General features: G+C 47.0%; 1 protein-coding gene across 2 annotated transcripts in view; it reads right to left on the minus strand.

Annotated features, from left to right (window-relative positions):
• PLXNA4 (plexin A4) overlaps nt 1–18,000 on the minus strand; it is a 445,892-nt gene that overhangs the window by 54,402 nt on the left and 373,490 nt on the right. For both annotated transcript variants that reach the window (XM_064656587.1, XM_064656588.1), the window contains exons 13-17: nt 13,489–13,640; nt 12,743–12,860; nt 7,793–7,929; nt 6,005–6,172; nt 290–383 (exon numbers count right to left, since the gene is read on the minus strand). In XM_064656587.1, the coding sequence (XP_064512657.1) occupies nt 290–383; nt 6,005–6,172; nt 7,793–7,929; nt 12,743–12,860; nt 13,489–13,640 (669 nt within the window). The remainder of the gene's footprint in view (nt 1–289; nt 384–6,004; nt 6,173–7,792; nt 7,930–12,742; nt 12,861–13,488; nt 13,641–18,000) is intronic.

Here is an 18,000-nt window from a genome sequence, read left to right on the forward strand (position 1 = left end):
CCTGAATTTGGGCCTTCTTATGCACATAAATAACACAGGTTATACATGTGACAAGAGAGAGGACAGATGTCCTTGAGCCAACAGAAGAAACAGGTTTAGAAGAGACCAGGAACTTCATTACACCCCTCTCATTCCCCTCTTTGGTCCTATATTCCTTCAGGGACGAGGTAATGTTCTGGAAGCAAGTCATGCCCTCTTTTTGGGATGCAATTCCAAGCTGCAGAGCTGTTAGCCAGCCCCTAACACCACCATGGCCATGTCCCCTCCCCAGCCCTGCAGTCACACTCACGTTGACGTGCTCCTTCCCACCGTGCTTCGCCCGGATCTGAGGGTTCTGGATGAGATCCAGGTGAGTTCCCCACACTGCAATGGGTGTGTTGCCACTAGAGAAGAAAGGGAAGAAAATAAACAACCCAGACAGTAGATATCAGGACTGATCACACCGAAAATGTGTGATCTGTGTTTGTAAATGCTGGTTGCAAAGTATGTGACCACATCTCGCAGTGCCACGGGGAGGGAAGGAAGAACAAAACAAACAAATGATTTTTCATTCATTCATAAGGAGAGAAATAACTAAAACCACATGTTTGCTAAAGCTGTCACATCAGGCAGAATCTGGATGTTTTTCATTGCCAGGACTCAGCAGTCACAAGAGTTGATAATGGGAGGAAGGGTAGAGATTTAACAGGGGCCCCTCAGAACGGTCCATGGGCTTTATCTCCTGTATTGCTTCAATCACTCCCAGAATACCCTGAGTTGGAAATGAGCCACAAGGATCATCAAAGTCCAGTTCCTGGCCCTGCCCAGGAAACCCCAACAATCCCACCACGTGTCTGAGAGCATTGTCCAAATGCTCCTTGAGCTCTGGCAGCCTTGAGACCATGACCATTTCCCTGGGCAGCCTGTTCAGTGCCCAACCCAAAAAGCCCTTATAGATACTGTCCCATGCAAGCAGCTCTTGAGGATTCAATGCTCTCTGGTTGAGGTCTGTAGTTCCATCTTGCATATTAAACCTGCTATAAAACTTCACCCTGAACAAGAAAATGCCACCTCACTGAACAATTTTTGGTGCTGCTGAGGAGCCCAGTCCTGCAGCATCTACAAAAAACCAAGCCAAACTCTTCAGCCTTGGTGTGCAGAAGGCTTTGCCTTGGTGACCCAGGCAGATCAGCTCTGCCACGTGTGTTGGATCCAACATATGACAGCACAGAGATTTCCTGTTGCTGCATCCCTTTGCTCAAAGACCAGTTTCCCGAGAAAGCCAATCCGTCCAAGTCACAATCTACAAGTCTCTGGGAGATTTTCTCCATTTTCTAACAGCTCCCTCAGCCCAGATGAGATGGGGAGATGCAAATGGAGTTCATTCCCTGCAATCACTGTCACCAGAAGGAAAGAGCTTTCAGAAACACCCTTCTCTCCTTTCCCTCCCTCTTCCAGCTGCAGCCAGTGCTGCTGCTGATTGTGGGACTTCAGGGAGCAGGGGAGAGGGAGGAAGGAAACTGCAAAGGACCATTCCCAGGCTTCAGTAGGGTTGGCTTTGAACCCCATGTTAAGGGGAAGGGTTCACCACAGGCAGCTTTGGCCATCCCAAATTGGAGCAGCCTTGCTCTACCAGGGTGAGCTCTCCCTTTGCTCCATGTGATGGGGGCAACATGATGCAAGGCCTGGAAGGGGAAGAGTTATCCAAGAAAGCAAAAGCTGCAGCTGTCAGGGCTCCCACAGCCAGGACAGGATGAGGAAATGTCCTCAGCAGACAGGCCCATCTCTGAGGGCTTCCCAGGGTGAGGAGTGCTCTCATCAGATTCAGCACCTGCCTCTATAACTCCCCTTGGAAACTGTCCAGGATGCAATTTATTTCCTTCTGAGAATGGGAGAAATCGAGGGGATTGTGAAAAGAAAGCTCAGAGTCCCTTTCCTGCCTCCAGGTAAACCTACAGATACAGGAAAGGTGGAACACCTGCATTATAAATGAGAAAACACCAGAGAATAAACACGCTGTGAGGAAGGAGCCAACAGATCTCCCCCATTCCTGACCTTTGTTTTCCACGTTCCTCATTTATCTTCCATTAATAATCAGATGGGGAGGCAGGAATGAATGCAAACAGACCTCTCTGCTCACAGAAGAGCTCTCAGGTTTTGGTGAACTGGGCACAGATAGTTGGGACTGAGCTTCAGCCCCTCCAGCTGCACCCACATGGATAAACCAAAGAGTTTTGGTTTATCCCAAGAGAATTGGCACAATCATATCCTTCAGCAGCTGCTCCTGTGGACCTTCTCTGAGAGGTTCTCCATGCTCTTTCATTCAAGTAATGTCTGGACTGGCCCATGTTTAGGACAACATTTGAGTTTTGCAGAGTATCTCAAATTCTTGCTCTCTGAAAATGTCAGCTCTGATGGGAAATTCCTAATGGGAAATTTTATGGAGCAAACCCACGTTTTACCATTTCTATGAGATCTGTTTGGATGGTTGAGCTTTCTTGAAATCTTTTCTGAAGTCATACACCTACTTACAAGAGACTTTCCCCTCTCTGCCTTACAGAAGAAATATCCTCTCCCCAAAATTCACAATAAATATTCCTGATAACCCCCAGAGAAATATCAGGGAGAACTTGCCCACCTAAAACCATAAGCAAAGTTTATTGATTACTTTGTTCTTTCTCCACTGTCCTGGTTCTTCTGCATTTTTGGCTGTGAGCCTTTACAACAATAATTATTATTATTATTATGTTATTATCATCGCCATTATTAACCTTTGCTGATTCAAGCTAGAAGGGATTTTGAATCTTTACTCAGCCAAAAGTTTTACACATTCCAGACCTACCCAATGTGTGCACATACACAGAGACACGTGATAAATAAAATCCCTTTATTTAATCAACCAAGTCTGTGCACACAGTTTTAAACCCAAGTGTTAAAAATTCTCTGTTTGGTTTGGAAACTGAGCTTGCAGGCTCAGACCACAAGCATTAAACACAGCCACAGCACAGGAGCAGAGAGAGGGAAAAAGAAGAGGTGACGAAGACACAAAATCACCTCCAAACCCACTATGGCCTGAAAATGAAGTAAATAAAACTGTTCCTTGCCCTGAAAACCACCCGCCACTTTTGTGCCTGCAGCTGAATGTCCAGTCAAAGCCACCTCTTGACCAGGTCAGATCAGAGCCTGGAGACCTGGTGCTGCCCAGCAAAATGACAGAGGTGCCAAAAGCTTTTTGAGTTTAACTCTTTATTGTCCCCAAAGTCCTGGGTGTAATTTTCTGTCTGCAGACTCAGGTAATTGCTGGACGTAACTCAAATGAAACCCAGATCAAAAGTATTAATGGAGCCTCATAAAATTCTGTTTACCTGCCAGCCCGGTGTGACTCCTTGTTTTTTTGGCTATAGGAGTAAATCAGCAGTAATCTTTTCTTTATCGTCTTGGAAAATGTCTCTTGAAAAGGTTTTAAGTCAGGCTTGGCACAAGCAATCCCTGATTTTGCAAAGCTGGTTTAGTAGCAATCATCTGTCCCTCAGAACAGCTCAGCCCCACAGCCAGGAGTGATGGATCAGAGGAGCACAGTGGATTTGCTGTAATAAATCATTCCACATAACAAATATACTGAGCAGCAGTCTCCACATCCAAATGTCTTGTCTGACTTAGTTCTTGCTTCACTCTTGGGGCTGGAGTTGGCTGTGCTTTCATCCAGCTCTGTGTGCTGTGCTCACACTAATGCTCGTCCCCATCACAACCTGCTGGATGGAGCTCCACAGTTACAGGGCTTAAAACTGTCCCTGACACCCTGAACATCCTGGATATTCCATTTCTCCCTCTGCACCCTCCTCCGAGGTTATGCACCTTTGGAATGACTCAAAAGTGCACAAGAAAGAGGATGAGATTGGGTAGGTCTGGATAAAATCAGGCTCCTGTCATTGCTCAATAGATCCTTTCTGATTTCAGGCTCTGAAGAAAGCAAAGGGTAGAGGTTGTGCCTGAAGGTGTTTCCTCCCTGGAAGTGTTCAAATCATCCCTGGAAGTGTTTGAAAGCTGTATGGGTGTGTCATTTGGGAATATGGTTTAGTGGTGAACACTAAATGTTAATGATTGGACTCAAAGATCTTAGAAATATTTTCCAATATTAATGACTCTATGATTCCATGAATGAAGAGACAAGTGGAATCCCAGTTATCCATCCTGGCAGCTACACACCCCACAAATAAGCTGGTGCCCCCTAAACAAGCAACTCATCCTAATTTCCTTTATCCTGGGAGTTGGGATGGGAGATCCAGTTCATCAGGACACGGAGTCCCTCCAGTCTGGGCAAAGCTTTGCCAAAGCACCTGAAACACCTTCTTGGCTGCTTCTTCATGTCTTACTGGCATTTTCAGCAGAGAAAACAAGGATCAAACAGCTTCTGAACCTCTCACCTCCCAGACCTGAGGCCAGACTGAGGAAGGTCCCCATGCTGAAGCTTTCCTGGGGATATTAGGGAATTCACTCTCCTAAGTGTCAATCTTACACCTTTTAAGCAGCACTGAACTCACTTTAATAAGGAAAGGAGTAAAGTGATTTCCCATTTCACTGATAACCTGGACTCTGCCTGAAAATAAAAACCCCAAAAGGAAAATCCCAACACTAAAGCTTCAAGCCCAACGTGTAAAGACTCAATCTGGCTAAATCAGTGAATTCCCTCACGGTAATTAAAGGCACTAATTGATTTGTGAAAACATCTTTGGGATGGGAGCTGAACTGGGGGGGATTTACAAGCCCTGCTCCTAATCCCCAGATACTCCAATCAGTCCAGTTTGACGGGGGAGCAGAGAGCTGTGGGTGAATGAGGGGAGACTGAGATTCCTTATTTTGTATCTTTTCAAGGCAATATCAGTGCATTTAATGACCAATTTCAAATTCCCTGAGGCCATTCCTGCAGGCTTCTGAGAGTGTTTGGGTATCACTTGGATGCCTTCCACACCCAGGGCAAGTGCTGCTCTCAGACACCTTTGTGTGAACCCTCTGAATTCACCAAAGCAGCATCAGTGGGGTGAGGAGAAAAAGGGATCCCTAACGAGGAGGAAGCTGTTGGAGAGGGCAGGGAACAGGATTCCTTTTGTGTTTCATCTCAGGACAGAGCCCTGGGGCTTTCAGGTGTGATGGCCACACCAGCAATGCTTAGTCCTAAGGCATCAAATCCATGAAGGCTGAGGGAAATGTAGGAATTGCAAACCCATGGAGGCTGAGGGAAATGTAAGAATTGCAAGTCCATGGATGCCGTGGGAAAAGTAGGAATTCTTGCTTTCAAACCCAAGGGAGATTCACTTCTCTAAGCCCAGTTATGATGTTTAAGCCTGGGTTTAAGGGATCAGTGACTGCTCCTGCTGCCATGCAAAGCTGTGGGTCCATCCCAGTGGGGCCTGAAACACAGACATTACCACAAGCACCAGGAATTGCAGCTTTTAGGGGTACAACTGTGTAGTTTAACCAGCCCCAGTGGCCTGTAAACTTCACTCAGGGAACATCCTGGTGCTGGAGATAGACCCTGAGCTGCAGAAAAGAGGGAGAAAACTTCAGCTCTAAGTTGGAAACCTGCTGCACCCATATTAAGGCATGGAGTCTCCAAGGATTCTGCTGAGTATTAGCAGCTGGATTTTGCTGCATTAAACCAAGAAGTTTTGTTCTGATAGTGAAGGCAGGGTGCAGGATCATTTAGTTTGGACCATGCAGAGTTTGTTTTGACAAAAGACCCTTATCCTGCCCATCCCTCACTGGGACCTGTGGAAATTTTGCCCCAGGGTACCCACTGAGCAACCAAGGTGTTACTACCACACACGATGCACTGCTGGACTTCTTGTCTTCTCAGGAGGCAAAGTCACCAGCCCTCATTGTTTGGGCTCTGGGAAGTAGCTCTGCACAAATTCTTAGTGAACACAACTCTTGGAAAGCAGTTTTCTGCACCAAGGACCAATATTATCACTGCAGTGCTGCATTGGAAATCATGGGGGGTGGCAGGGGGTTCCCATGGGATGCTCACCTGAAGATGCTCCACTCAGGCTCGATCCTCAGGATGGTTGGATCCTCCACATATTCATAGTGCAGCTCCTGATGTATCTTGGCCTTGTCCACTCTTACAGACACCTTCACCTTCTCAAAGCCCTCATAGGAGGCAGTGGTGTTACAGACAATGTGCTTGGTGGATCTCCTGGGAGAAGAAGCAAGTAAATATAAACCAACAGCACAACAAATGGTGTCAAAAAGAGCTCAACTACTCATTCTTGTGTCCTGTGACCTAAAGCTGTGCACTGTGAAGTGGTGAAAGTCACTGCTCCAGGAATATGGTGTGAACTGTTTATCTGAGGAAGTGACATTGTGTTGCTTTTTCACTAGTTTAAGTAAAACCACAAGAGCCATCATTTCTCAGGGCTCAGAGGGAAAACTGAACCCCAAGGGAAGTCCAAGCCAGGCCTGTCTACAGAAGTATTTGTCTGTGATTAAATATTTGATGGGTGTTTCCTTCCTGCCTGTGGACAGATGAAGCAGCAGCTCATAAAAGGGGTGTTTGCACCTCAGCCTTCCTGCCTGGGATCATAAAGTTTACTTTGCATTAGGACTGTAAGCCTTGTTTAAGTGCACTTTGCAGCGTGCCTGGGACCTTTGGAAAGTGCTAATACAGTGGGGAGCATTTTATGATTATACTCAAAGAGGATTCTGCATAAACTTTTCCTTTTGGGCTGGGCTCAAAACCAGCTCCAGGTCTGAATTTTGCAGCAGCCCTTTCCTTCCACAGTGAGCCAAAAATTCAGGCTCCAAACACCCTCAGTCTCCCCAGTCCTGTGATTTGTGATGCAGCCTCATCTTCCACTCCTAGAAAGGGGGTACAAGTTGCCTTCAGTGGCTGCAGCTCCGTGTGCTCCCCAAATTCCCCTGAAAGACAATGTTCAATCCTTCCTAAAATTCCCCAGTCTCTTCAATAGGCATCTCCGAGCAGCTGTGGTTCCCACTTGGCATTTTAAATCACAAGCTGTGACTTCAGCCTCCCGAATTATAGATGCTGAATCACACCAGAGTCATGACAGGCAGCTAAAGAGGATCCCCACAGCCAGGAGAGGGAAGTGCATTGCCCCAGGGCAGTGCTCCCAGGTCTCCTGTGAATGAGCCCTTGCTCTGCCAAGGACATATTGGGAGAAATGTGCCAACTTCATCTTCAGCCTCCACTGACACTGGCAGCAAAATGTGTGGCACTGGGTAGTTTTGAGCTGCAGGAGCCCCTGGGAATGGGATTCAGGCTCATTCTCACAGGGATCAGGGAACATTCAGCAGGTAACACTGACATTGAGCTTCTCTGAACTGCAGTTGAACAGGAGCCAACCCAGAACTAAAACATTGCAAATCATCCATTTCTTAGCACTACAGGACTTTTCTGGGATAAAAGGGAGGTGGTTTAATGCTCAGAACTGATGTTGTCAGATTTTCTTTGTCACCTCTCCTAAAGCAGGGACACGAAAATGAATCTTTTAAACGACGTACTCCCGGCGCAAGTAGCAAAGCGCGGGACCGTGGAGAATTGTAGTGAGATTTGACAAGAGGCCACGGGAAAAAGCACATCAAATACCAATCAAAACAATGAAATAAATCCTATTCTCTCTCCCCAAAGCATGCTCAGTAAGGCTGTGCATGGTGCAGAATGCACAAGTCCCATTGCTGCACAGACATGGCCACGGGCAAAGGAGGCACTTGAGGGACAGGTTGCAGAAGCCTCTTGGCTATAATTGCTCACATCTTTCACACCCAGGCAGGAACGGGAGCAAGGACTCATCTGTACCTGTAGAAGAGGCAGGGCTGTCTCCCAAAGGTCACGATGACGTTGCTGCCAGCGTTGAGGTTGTTGCCTGTGATTGTCACCTGGGTGCCACCCGACACTGGTCCCCGCTTGGGCTTGAGGTCAGAGAGAGTCAGAGTCTGTGAAGGCAAAGGGTGGTGTTGAAAAGACAGCAGAGGAGCAGAGGTACCTGGCCTCTCTTGCTTCAGTTAATCATGTGGCACATGATTTCAGAAGATGACCATGCCTTCTGGCCAATAGAGGACACCAGTCCTACCACAGACATCCTGTTTGAATGCCAGGTGGGGTGGGATGAGTTCACACCTTACCCCAGTCTGTTCTCCTCACCTCTGCAAAATCAGACCTGCCCTTGTATCCACTCAGAAATACTCTGCTTCCAAAGGCAATTCCATGCCTGGAGCAGCTGGAGCCATGATCTCCCTTCTCCACTGCTTGTTTGGCACAGCTTGGGTGTCTTTTTGCCGTCATGCAACACCAGCTCTGCGAGATAACTCGGGTCTTGAACTGCTTGATTGGATCTTAATGGGGAATCTCCACTTCCAAAATTTGGAGCTCACAAGGGGGGAAAATGGTTTGGTATTGAAAAGATCACTCAACCCTATTGATCTGAGAATCACAGAATCACAGAGTGGTTTGGGTTGGGTTGGGTTGGGTTGGAAGAGACCTTAAAGACCATCCAGTTCCACCCCCTGCCATGGGCAGGGACACCTTCCATTAGCCCAGGTTGCTCCAAGCCCCGTCCAACCTGGCCCTGAACACTTCCAGGGATCCAGGGGCAGGCACAGCTTCTCTGGGCAACCTGTGCCAGGGCATCACCATCCTCACAGCCAAGAATTCTTTCCCAATATCCCATCTAACCCTGCCCTCCTTCACTTTAAAGCCATTCCCCCTTGTTCTATCACTCCAGGCCCTTGTCCCAAGTCCCTCTCCAGCTCTCATGGAGCCCCTTTAGGTACTGGAAGGGGCTCTTAGGTCTCCCCAGAGCCTTCTCTTCTCCAGGTGAACACCCCCAAGCAGAGAACAGAACCTGCTATAGGGTTCCACAGAGATGTCTGTAACCTACCCCTGCACTCACAGGATTTTTCCCTGGGATGAAGGAGAGCTGTGCTTCAGCAGAGAATCTGAGCTTGTTTCTTGCTTCTCCCACATGCCCACACATGACCCCTGATCTTTCTCTTCTTCTTCTCAGATTTGGATGCTGAGACAGCCCAGTCCTACAGGAGTGCTGTGCACTGACACAGCATGGCCTTGCTCAGGTTGAGTGTCCCCTGAAATGCCACAGCCACAAAAACCAGCACTGCCCACATGAACACCCTTTTCTTTTCTCTGCTGCCTTTCAGAGCTTCTTTTCCAGGCATAACACAGTGCTGTGTTAATATATCAAAAAGGGCCACAATTCCTTTAGAGGCCTCAAATCTCAAACCTCTTTTTCTCACCCTCCTGCCCTCCCTTCTTCCCTGAATCAAGATAAAATACTTGCACTCTGAAGGCACAGATCACCCTGTTACCACAATGCAGAGAGGAGACATCAATTTTCAGGGAAAAATTTGGAGTTACAGTTTATTCTTTCATTTGCATTTTAATAGAAAAACTTTCCATTCAGTCCCAAGTGAAAAGCTACTATATGCATTTAAATGAAGATTATTTCTTTCCCCCTCTCTTTAAGAATGATGACACAAGTGCTTGAAGCTCTCAGCTCCTCTGAACGAGCAGGTACATCACGCAGCCACCTTATTGAGCTTTGGAGACCATTAATCCATGTTTATAAAACCACCTGACACACACCACAGCTCCCACTTTCACACACACAGAGCCTTCTCTGTTCCTGTCCCACCCTGGTTAATCATTTTGAAAAACAGTGGCCAGATTTCCATTTTGCTTCTGTTTGAAATGCAGCTCTTGGAGGAAGGGCAGAACATGAAAATCAGACACACAGCTCTGTGGAAGGATCTGTTGTCAGAGCTGGGCACTTCTCCTGTTTAAACTCGAGGGTTTGGAAGCTGTTTTTATACTTAGAATCACAGAATTATTAAGGGTAAAAACGACCCCGAAGATCATCGAGTCCGAACGTCAAGCCAGCACTGCCAACCCCACCACTAAACCACATCTCTAGGCACCACATCCACGTGTTTCTTTAATGCTTCCATGGACAATGGTTCCACCACTTCCCTGGGCAGCCTTGACATCCCTTTCCATGAAGAAACTTTCCCTAATATCCAGCTTAAGCCTCATCTGGAACGACAGGCTGGGAATGGCCAACTTGGTGCCCAAAGCCCACACAACAGCACTGCAATAGTATCTGATTCACAAACCACAGAGGAACACTTGAGTTAAAGACTCAAAATCCTTGTCCCACCCCTGGATGGGTTTCCTGCCCTCTCCTCAGAGGTGGATAAACCAGCCAAGCCCTTTTGAGGATCCTCATCAGCAACACTCCTTGGCAAAGCGTTGCTGTGTCGCGGGCCAAGCTTACAAATGGGTTTGTGGCTGAGCTTTCAAAGTTGTGATAAACCATTAATTATTCACAGTGGCCTTCATAAATATTGCAAAGCGTGTTCACAGTACAGCTCAGCCTCCAGACTATTCACCATTTCCTTGCTGGTGAAAGGTGATGAAGAATGCAAGCTTTGGCTCTCTGAAAGGCTGAAGTGGACAGTGACAATGAGGGAAATTGGACAGGAAATCTGCACCTTTCTGGGATTTTGCCAACTTTCCTCAGCTCCCCAACCTTATGCTTTCTTCCAGCATCTCCTCCACACAGGCTGTCCACCATCAGAGCTGTGTCTGATGACCTCATGGTGCATGTCAAGACCTTGATTCCCATTTCATTCCTCCTGGGGACAAGGGTGGAGTGAGATGTGACTCACACAAGGGTTTCCTTCTTATAGATTCAACAGCAGCAGCAAGAGAAAGATGGAAGAGATGCTCTCCTAGGACCAGGATTTAGGAGCAGACCCAGAAGAAATGCAATCAGAGTATCCCACATCACCTGCACTGAGACACAATATTCTCATCTAAACCCAGAATAAAGGTAAATTTGCGTCAGCACCTGAATTGAAAAGTGAAGATAATTTATTTTTTTTTTTAATGAAAAGACTGTGGCAATAATCACAGCAAGAAAATGAATAACTTTGAAAAAAAAAATTTCATTTAGATCATCATAAATTTAATTTCAGCTTTGTTTCCCTTTTGGCTTATTGTAGTCTCTAATGCAATGTGCAGTCTTCGATCACAGACAAATTTAAAACAAACCAACAGCCTTTTGAATTTAAAAGTTCTCATTAGAAATGTGGAGAAGAACTGTTGTGGCACCACTAAGCGAAGGTGCCTCTTTGTTAAAACACTGACATTAAATACTCTGATGAGCTCAAAACACGATGTCTTCCAATTCTTACAGGAGAGGGGGAGGCTTATTGGCCAAATTTGGGCAAGTTTTGCCTCAAACCTTTTGAAAAGCAATTTTCCAGAGGATTTACTGTGAGTCAGAAAGCCACATTTATCTCCCTTCCTTACTTTTCAAACATCTTCCTTCCCTTCAAGCTGCCAAGGATGCCAAGGCACGTTGAGATGCATTCACATCTCTGCCCTCCTGGTAGGAGCATCCGAGGAAGCCAAAAAACACAGCTCCTGATGTGAAAACACCGGACACAGGAAAGGGAATATGATGGGCAGGTTGGAGACCCTCTGTTTTTTGGGGATTTTTCTTGGTCTGACACAAAGCTACCGAGGTGTTGAGCAGTGAAAGCCCTGCTGACTCCGAGCTCCTGCACGGCTGGGAATGCTGGCAGTGGAAAAGCTGTCACAGATGGACACGGATGATCAAAACCAGACAGTAATTCCAAGAGTGGCAAAGGTGACACGTTGAAGTGTAATGTCCTGGAAAGAGCCCTTCTGTCTGCCTGGCAGGGCCTTTGTCCCGTGGTGTTTCTCCGCCCCCACCCCGGTAACACCTGAGTGACATCGGAAAACGCGGAGAATGGAGAAATGCCCGTGGCTTGAGGGGGAAACCTGAGACATTTGCATTCATTACGAGTCCCTTTACCATCAAAAAAAATGTTCAGGCATGTGAATAATTACAGAAAAGTCCCATTCCCTTGCAGGAGTCGAGAGCTTTTGATGGGAACAAAGAGACCCTCTCATGTCAAGCCCGCACAGATCTGCACAGATCAAGGCCAGGCAACGCTTGCATGTCCCCAGCAAGGGGCCTTAGAGGAATAATCAGGTCTCCTGGACAAGGAATACCATCAGAAAGGAGAAAAAAAAAAACAAGTCAAGTGTACAACATGTGTTTGTGCTTGAACTGAAGTCTGAGCTTGCAGGTGTCCACTGTTTCATCGTGGAGCATCCAAAACAGTTGCCCACTTGCACTGAGCCCCAGTCACATCCTACAGCTCCTCAGCAGCCTAATCTGGACGTGTCCCGATCCCAGGGCTGCTGGGATGGATGGGATGAAGAAACCTCTGGGGGAATCCAAGAGTGAGGAGGAAGAAACCCCACCATGAACATCACACTCCTGCTGAAGACTCAGAAGTAATGACTAGTGGTAACCCCCAAGTTTCTTCTGGAGGACACTGGTTTTTTTCCATTTTCTTCTTTTTTTCCTCCTTCTTTTTTTCCCCCTTTGTTCTTTCCTGTACAGCATTTTTAACTATTAATGAGAATTTTCTGTACTAATTTGGACTGTGGCCGTATGGAACTGTAACTGGACTAATAATCTGGACTATTATTAGATTGTTAAAACTTTAATTAGACAAGCTATTTTTTGCTCAGAACAAGATGTTGAAAGGAAATGGAATGAACAATTTGGTGCACTCAGAACTACTGTGAAGAGCTCAGAGGTTCAATATGATCAAGGACAATGGGTAGATGCAGCAAAGGGGACCAAGGCCTGAGGACCTTCAGGACCAAGGAGAACTTCTTGCAGGAACTTACCATGAAGTAATAGAGCTGTGAAGATCTGGCCATGAACTCTGGTTTGCACTCAGCCACACAGATTTCCACAAATCCAGCATGCTGGCTGGGCTTGGCCTCCCCCATCTCACACACTATCCTGTGGAGAAAACACAAACCAGAAGCAAAGTTTGAGGGGTGGTTTGATGGTGTGGGTAAGATGGAATTGGAAAAAATGAGCCCAGAGTGCTGGGGAATGTACTGTAGACTTAACCCATCCTGTCTAATCCAGAATCCAAACTGTGGACTAGGTTGTGCTTTAGAAAGTAGTGGCCTTTGGCTGTTGGTACTTGGTGAGATACACGCTTTGGCGGTGTAAATCTACATAGTTTCACTCAAATATACTGAGAAATTCCAGGCTGAGGTTTGACCCTGTGAGTCCCTCTGTCCTCCAGCTGTGCATGGTGGAGGTAGCTGTAAGGTTAATGATCACTCCTGCTCAGAGCGATCTCAGGATTGCTGCCACCCAAGCTGGAACTAAACACCCCTGTGGTGTCTGTTCTGTGAAAAACAGAGGGTAACTTCATGGCATAAGTCATGAGAACCATCTAAACATGCCATCCAAATACAGTAATAAATGGATTATCAGCTCCTGAGCTGCACGTGGGGAACGGCAGCCTCCACTCCTCAACTCCCAAGTTGAGTGGAATGGACTCCTTGGAAGGTCCTACAGGGATGACTGTCACTAGGTGTGCAGTGGCCCACTGTCTGCCACACACCCCACTTACTGCTCTGCAGGGATGTACCCTTCCACCAGAGGTTTGCACTCCACGCCGGCCACTTTGACGTGGGACGCGATGTCCCGGAACTCCAGCCCCAGGTTCTCCCCACGGATCGTCACCTTGGTCCCTCCCTCGCGAGGGCCCGTCACTGGGTTGATCTGTGAACAAGCCAAGAACAAGGAGAATAATCAAACCACTTCTGTAAATCACAGAATCACAGAAGCAAAGACCAATGAGATCATCAAGTCCAACCTGTGACCCAACACCACCCTGTCACCCTGACCATGGCACTGATGCCACATCCAGTCTCACCTTAACACTTCCAGGGACGGTGACTTCACCCCCTCCCTGGGCAGCCCATTCCAATGCTTGATCACTCCCTCTGTGAAGAATTTCTTACTGGTGCCCAACCTAAACCTCCCCTGGTGCAGCTCAAGGCTGTGCCCTCTTGTCCTACTGCTGGTTCCCTGAAGCAGAGACCAACCCCCCCGGCTCTCTCCTGGCAGGGAGTTGTAGGAGGTCTCCCCTGAGCCTCCTCCTCTCCAGGCTGAGCCCCCCCAGCTCCCTCAGCCTCTCCTCCCAGCACTTGGGCTCCAGTCCCTTCCCCAGCCTCGCTGCTCTTCTCTGCCCCTGCTCCAGCCCCTCCAGGGCCTTCCTGAGCTCAGGGCCCAGAGCTGGACACAGCACTCCAGGGGTGGCCTCCCCAGCGCCCAGCCCAGGGGCACAAGCCCTGCCCTGCTCCTGCTGCCACACTCTTCCTCAGCCAGCCCAGCAGCCATTGGCTTCTTGGGCACACCTGGCTCCTGTTCAGCTTCCTGTCAGTCAGAACCCCCAGGTCCCAGAATCCTCTCAAGGTGAAAGAAGAGCCAATATCAGGTCTTTTTGCGACCACTAGAGACACTCATAAACACTGCACAACTGAGGGAACAAACCTACTCCAGATGCCTCACTCAGTCCAGACCCCCTGCAAATATATATCCCACATCCCCCAGCCTCAGAGTATACAAAATTCTGCTCCACATCCCATTTCCTCCCTTTTAACTACTTGCAAAACATCCAGAGATGAGCAGAAGATGTTTTCTAGGTAGGAGAAGTGATTTCTGGTGGTGCAGTTGAGCTCTGTACTTTATAGACATGAGCCATGGAAAGGCAGGAGAGGGGCATGATGGAAAGAAATGGGATAAAGGACATGGAAAGGACATAAGTGACTTCAGCCAGTCACTTTAAATCCTAAATTCCCAGTCCAAAGCACGTGGAGTTTTTGATGTGTTCTGGAGAACAGGTCATACATCACAAACTCCACTGAAAACGTCCACCTGTAAAACCAGCCAAGACAGGACAGGAACAGGGTGTCAGATTAGGTGTGGAGAGGGTGAGTGGGGACTGAGACAGCAACAGCAATTAGACTGTGCCAACACCTATTTCTGAAAGAGCTCCAGCTTCCCTCGGGGGAATATTTTCCCTCAGGGGGCCATTGGAAGGGCAGGAATGGGAGTATGGACAGATTATTTGTGGAGTGGGAGGCTTCTGATCCCCAACATGAGATAAGCAACTATCCCAACCATCCTGGCTCAGAATGGTGTTTGCACCCCAGCTGGCCCTCACCAGCCCCTAGCAGGGTTGGGATCACTGTGTCTTTCTCCATCACCCTTGTCCAGAGCCAGGTGGAATCAGCACAGGAGCTGCCTCCTCGACGTTGGAACAGCACTGAAATCCTGGGGCTGGCCTATAATTATCTCCATTGTGCCCTTCCAATTATTCCCTGTGCCCAAAAGCTCTGCCATGCAACTGGTTACTTGAAAGGGGTTCAAACACTGCTTTGAAAGGGTATTCCCTGCTGCCCATTCAGGATGCCATGGATGCCATCTGCCAGCCTTGGCAAGGCTCTCTCTGCAGTGAGGGAAGGGGAATTCCCTGTCTGAGGTCTGAGGTCCGACCCACTCTGCCAAGTGGGAATCTGGGCTGGCAGCTACGCCTTTCCCTAGCAGTTGGACTGGCAGGGAAAGTCGAGGCATTGGGATAAACTGCTCTTCCTCACTTCCCAGCACTGAGTCTGGCACCAGGATCAGTGTAATTCCCATCCAAAGGCCAATTTTTAGAAGGTCCACTTTTAATAAAAAGAGAGACAATCTGGCACCTTTAGGGGATATTTTATTTCGGGATATTTTATTTTAGGATATTATATTTTAGGATATTAATTTTAGGTGCCATGAACCACCTCCTCGATGAGGGTGGCTTTGCTCTGACTTCACAGGGAACCAATAGAGGTTATTAAATTAATAGCACAGATGATCACAGAGCAGTTCCTGGACCCAGAGGGTTGTGTGGCATAGTCACAACCTCTACAGCACAAGATCCCTGCAGCAGTCCCATCTCAGGTCCAAAAACCAGGCAAACACCACTTGAACCAACAAAATCAGAGCCCTCGGAGGTTCATTCCTACTCCAAAAGTCAACAAGATACTGAAGCCCTAAAAAGAAAATAAATAGCACAACATTCATAAACCTGACAGGTGAAAGGATTATTTGGGTTGGCTGGAGATTTGAACTTTGGGTGGTTTGTGGTGATAAGACTGATAGACAAAGAGAAAATAGATTAAAAAAGAAAGAAAGGAAGAAAGGAAGGAGAGGAAAGAAGGAAAAGAAGGAAGGAAAAGAAAGGAAGGAAAGGAAGGAAAGGAATGAAGGAAAGGAAGGAGGAAAGGAGAAAAGAAGGAAAGAAGGAAAGAAAGAAGGAAAGAAAGAAAGAAGGAAGGAAGGAAAGAAAGAAGGAAGGAAGGGAGGAAAGAAAGAAAGAAAAAAGAAAGAAAAAAAAGAAAGAAAGAGAAAGAAAAGAAGGAAGGAAGGAAAAAGATTTTGTGGTTATTTTCCAGGAAAAGAGGAAGGTTTCCTAAAAGATGAGAATGAAAATAAAATTTCTATTCCAGGAGAAACCAGTATTGATTGTCTCAGCTGGGGAATCAACACTGAAAACCTCTAAAAAATGGCATTTCCAAAATATTTTTATGTTGAATAATTAATAAATATCTATTCAAGCAAAGTTTTTCTATTTAAAAGATTTATTTTGCTGATGTCAGTTAATCCCCTCCTGATAAAACACTATATCAATGATGCCAGAAGGCTGGAATATATCACCATACCAAATGCAATCTCACATGTTCTGAAAATGAAAAAAAAGAAAGATAAACTAAAATTCTCATGGTTTATTTTGTTTCCTATATCTACACATATTTTTTAAGAGAACTGAGTTCCCCATGGAATATTTTGGTCCTGTTTGTGGTGTTAAACTTGCCATTAAATGGTTTTTATTTGTTCTGGTAAGGTGGCTGTCAGGTAGGGGAGGTGTGTGGTTAATTAGTGCTCATCTGTGTTTTGAAGAGCTCAAAAGAGGATTTTTTTTTCTCATATGAGTAATGTCTTTACCCTGAATAAAGAAGGTGCAGTGGTGAAAAAGAAGATCTTGCTAGAAAAGCCCTTTTCTTTAGAACTAGGGGTGAGTTGAAGACCAAATTTTCTCTGCAGAAGTCACCAAAAAAAAAAAAACCAACCTCCTTGGAAATACCATCCTCCTTCCAGCTTGGTCTAAAGCCTGAGGTTTTAAAAAATTCTTGCTATGACTCAAAAAAACATCAGCAGGAAAACTCCCAGAGTGAAGCCAACAGAGCAACTCTGAACCCTCCCCGTGCAATACTTAATTTGTGAAGGCCAGCTACAAAAATCCCTCATTTCCTTAAAACAGGAGGGCCTGGGATTCTCCCAGGAGCACGTGGGAGATGGTTTAACCCCATTTCATTGCACTCCCGTAGGTTCACACAGGGAGGTGTTGCCAGGCTGTTTTCACAGGGGGAGGGAAGGAGCCTGTTCCTATCACAGGTGCAAAAACACAGAATGAGACCTGTCAGTTTTGGGGGAGGAAAACACAGGCAGGGAGACAAAACTGCCAGGAAGCCTCAGCTTTTTCTCCAAGACCCCAGAGCTGCACCACAATTTACACCCTGTGCTCCTGCTTGTCACTCTTAAAGGGGGTTTTATGGCTCAGCAAGTCCTTTAATTTCCCTGAGTGGCTCCATAAATGCAGGAGTTGGTACAGAAGTGCAGGTTTTGGGGAGCTCTGTGTTCAGGGAGGGGGTGTTTGTGGCCATACAAGTGTGAGTTCCTCCTCCTTCCCTGCGCAGATCCAGCCCTGGCTCCTCTCCAGACTTGTGGATGCTCCCCCCCAACCCCAGCTCCAGGCCTACCATTAGCTGCAATATATATCCAGTCACTTGAGATTACTTCCATGCTAATGGCTCAGGAAAAGGCTTTACAAGAGCTCCTTATGGTTGCACCAGACAGCTGGAATGTTTTGGGAGCGAGGGTTGCAATGATCTGCTCGAGCTCTGGGAGCTGCTGGAGGAAATGCCAGCAGAATTAGAAGGAGGAGCTGTAGGGTGGAGGATGAGGGGTTTTTCTCTTCAAAAAGAAGCTGTAGATGTAGGGTTGGGGACAAAATATGGCAGAGAAACGTGGGTGGACTCCA

Source organism: Pseudopipra pipra, chromosome 5 (genome assembly GCF_036250125.1).
Source record: "Pseudopipra pipra isolate bDixPip1 chromosome 5, bDixPip1.hap1, whole genome shotgun sequence".
In the NCBI taxonomy this organism is placed as follows: domain Eukaryota; kingdom Metazoa; phylum Chordata; class Aves; order Passeriformes; family Pipridae; genus Pseudopipra; species Pseudopipra pipra.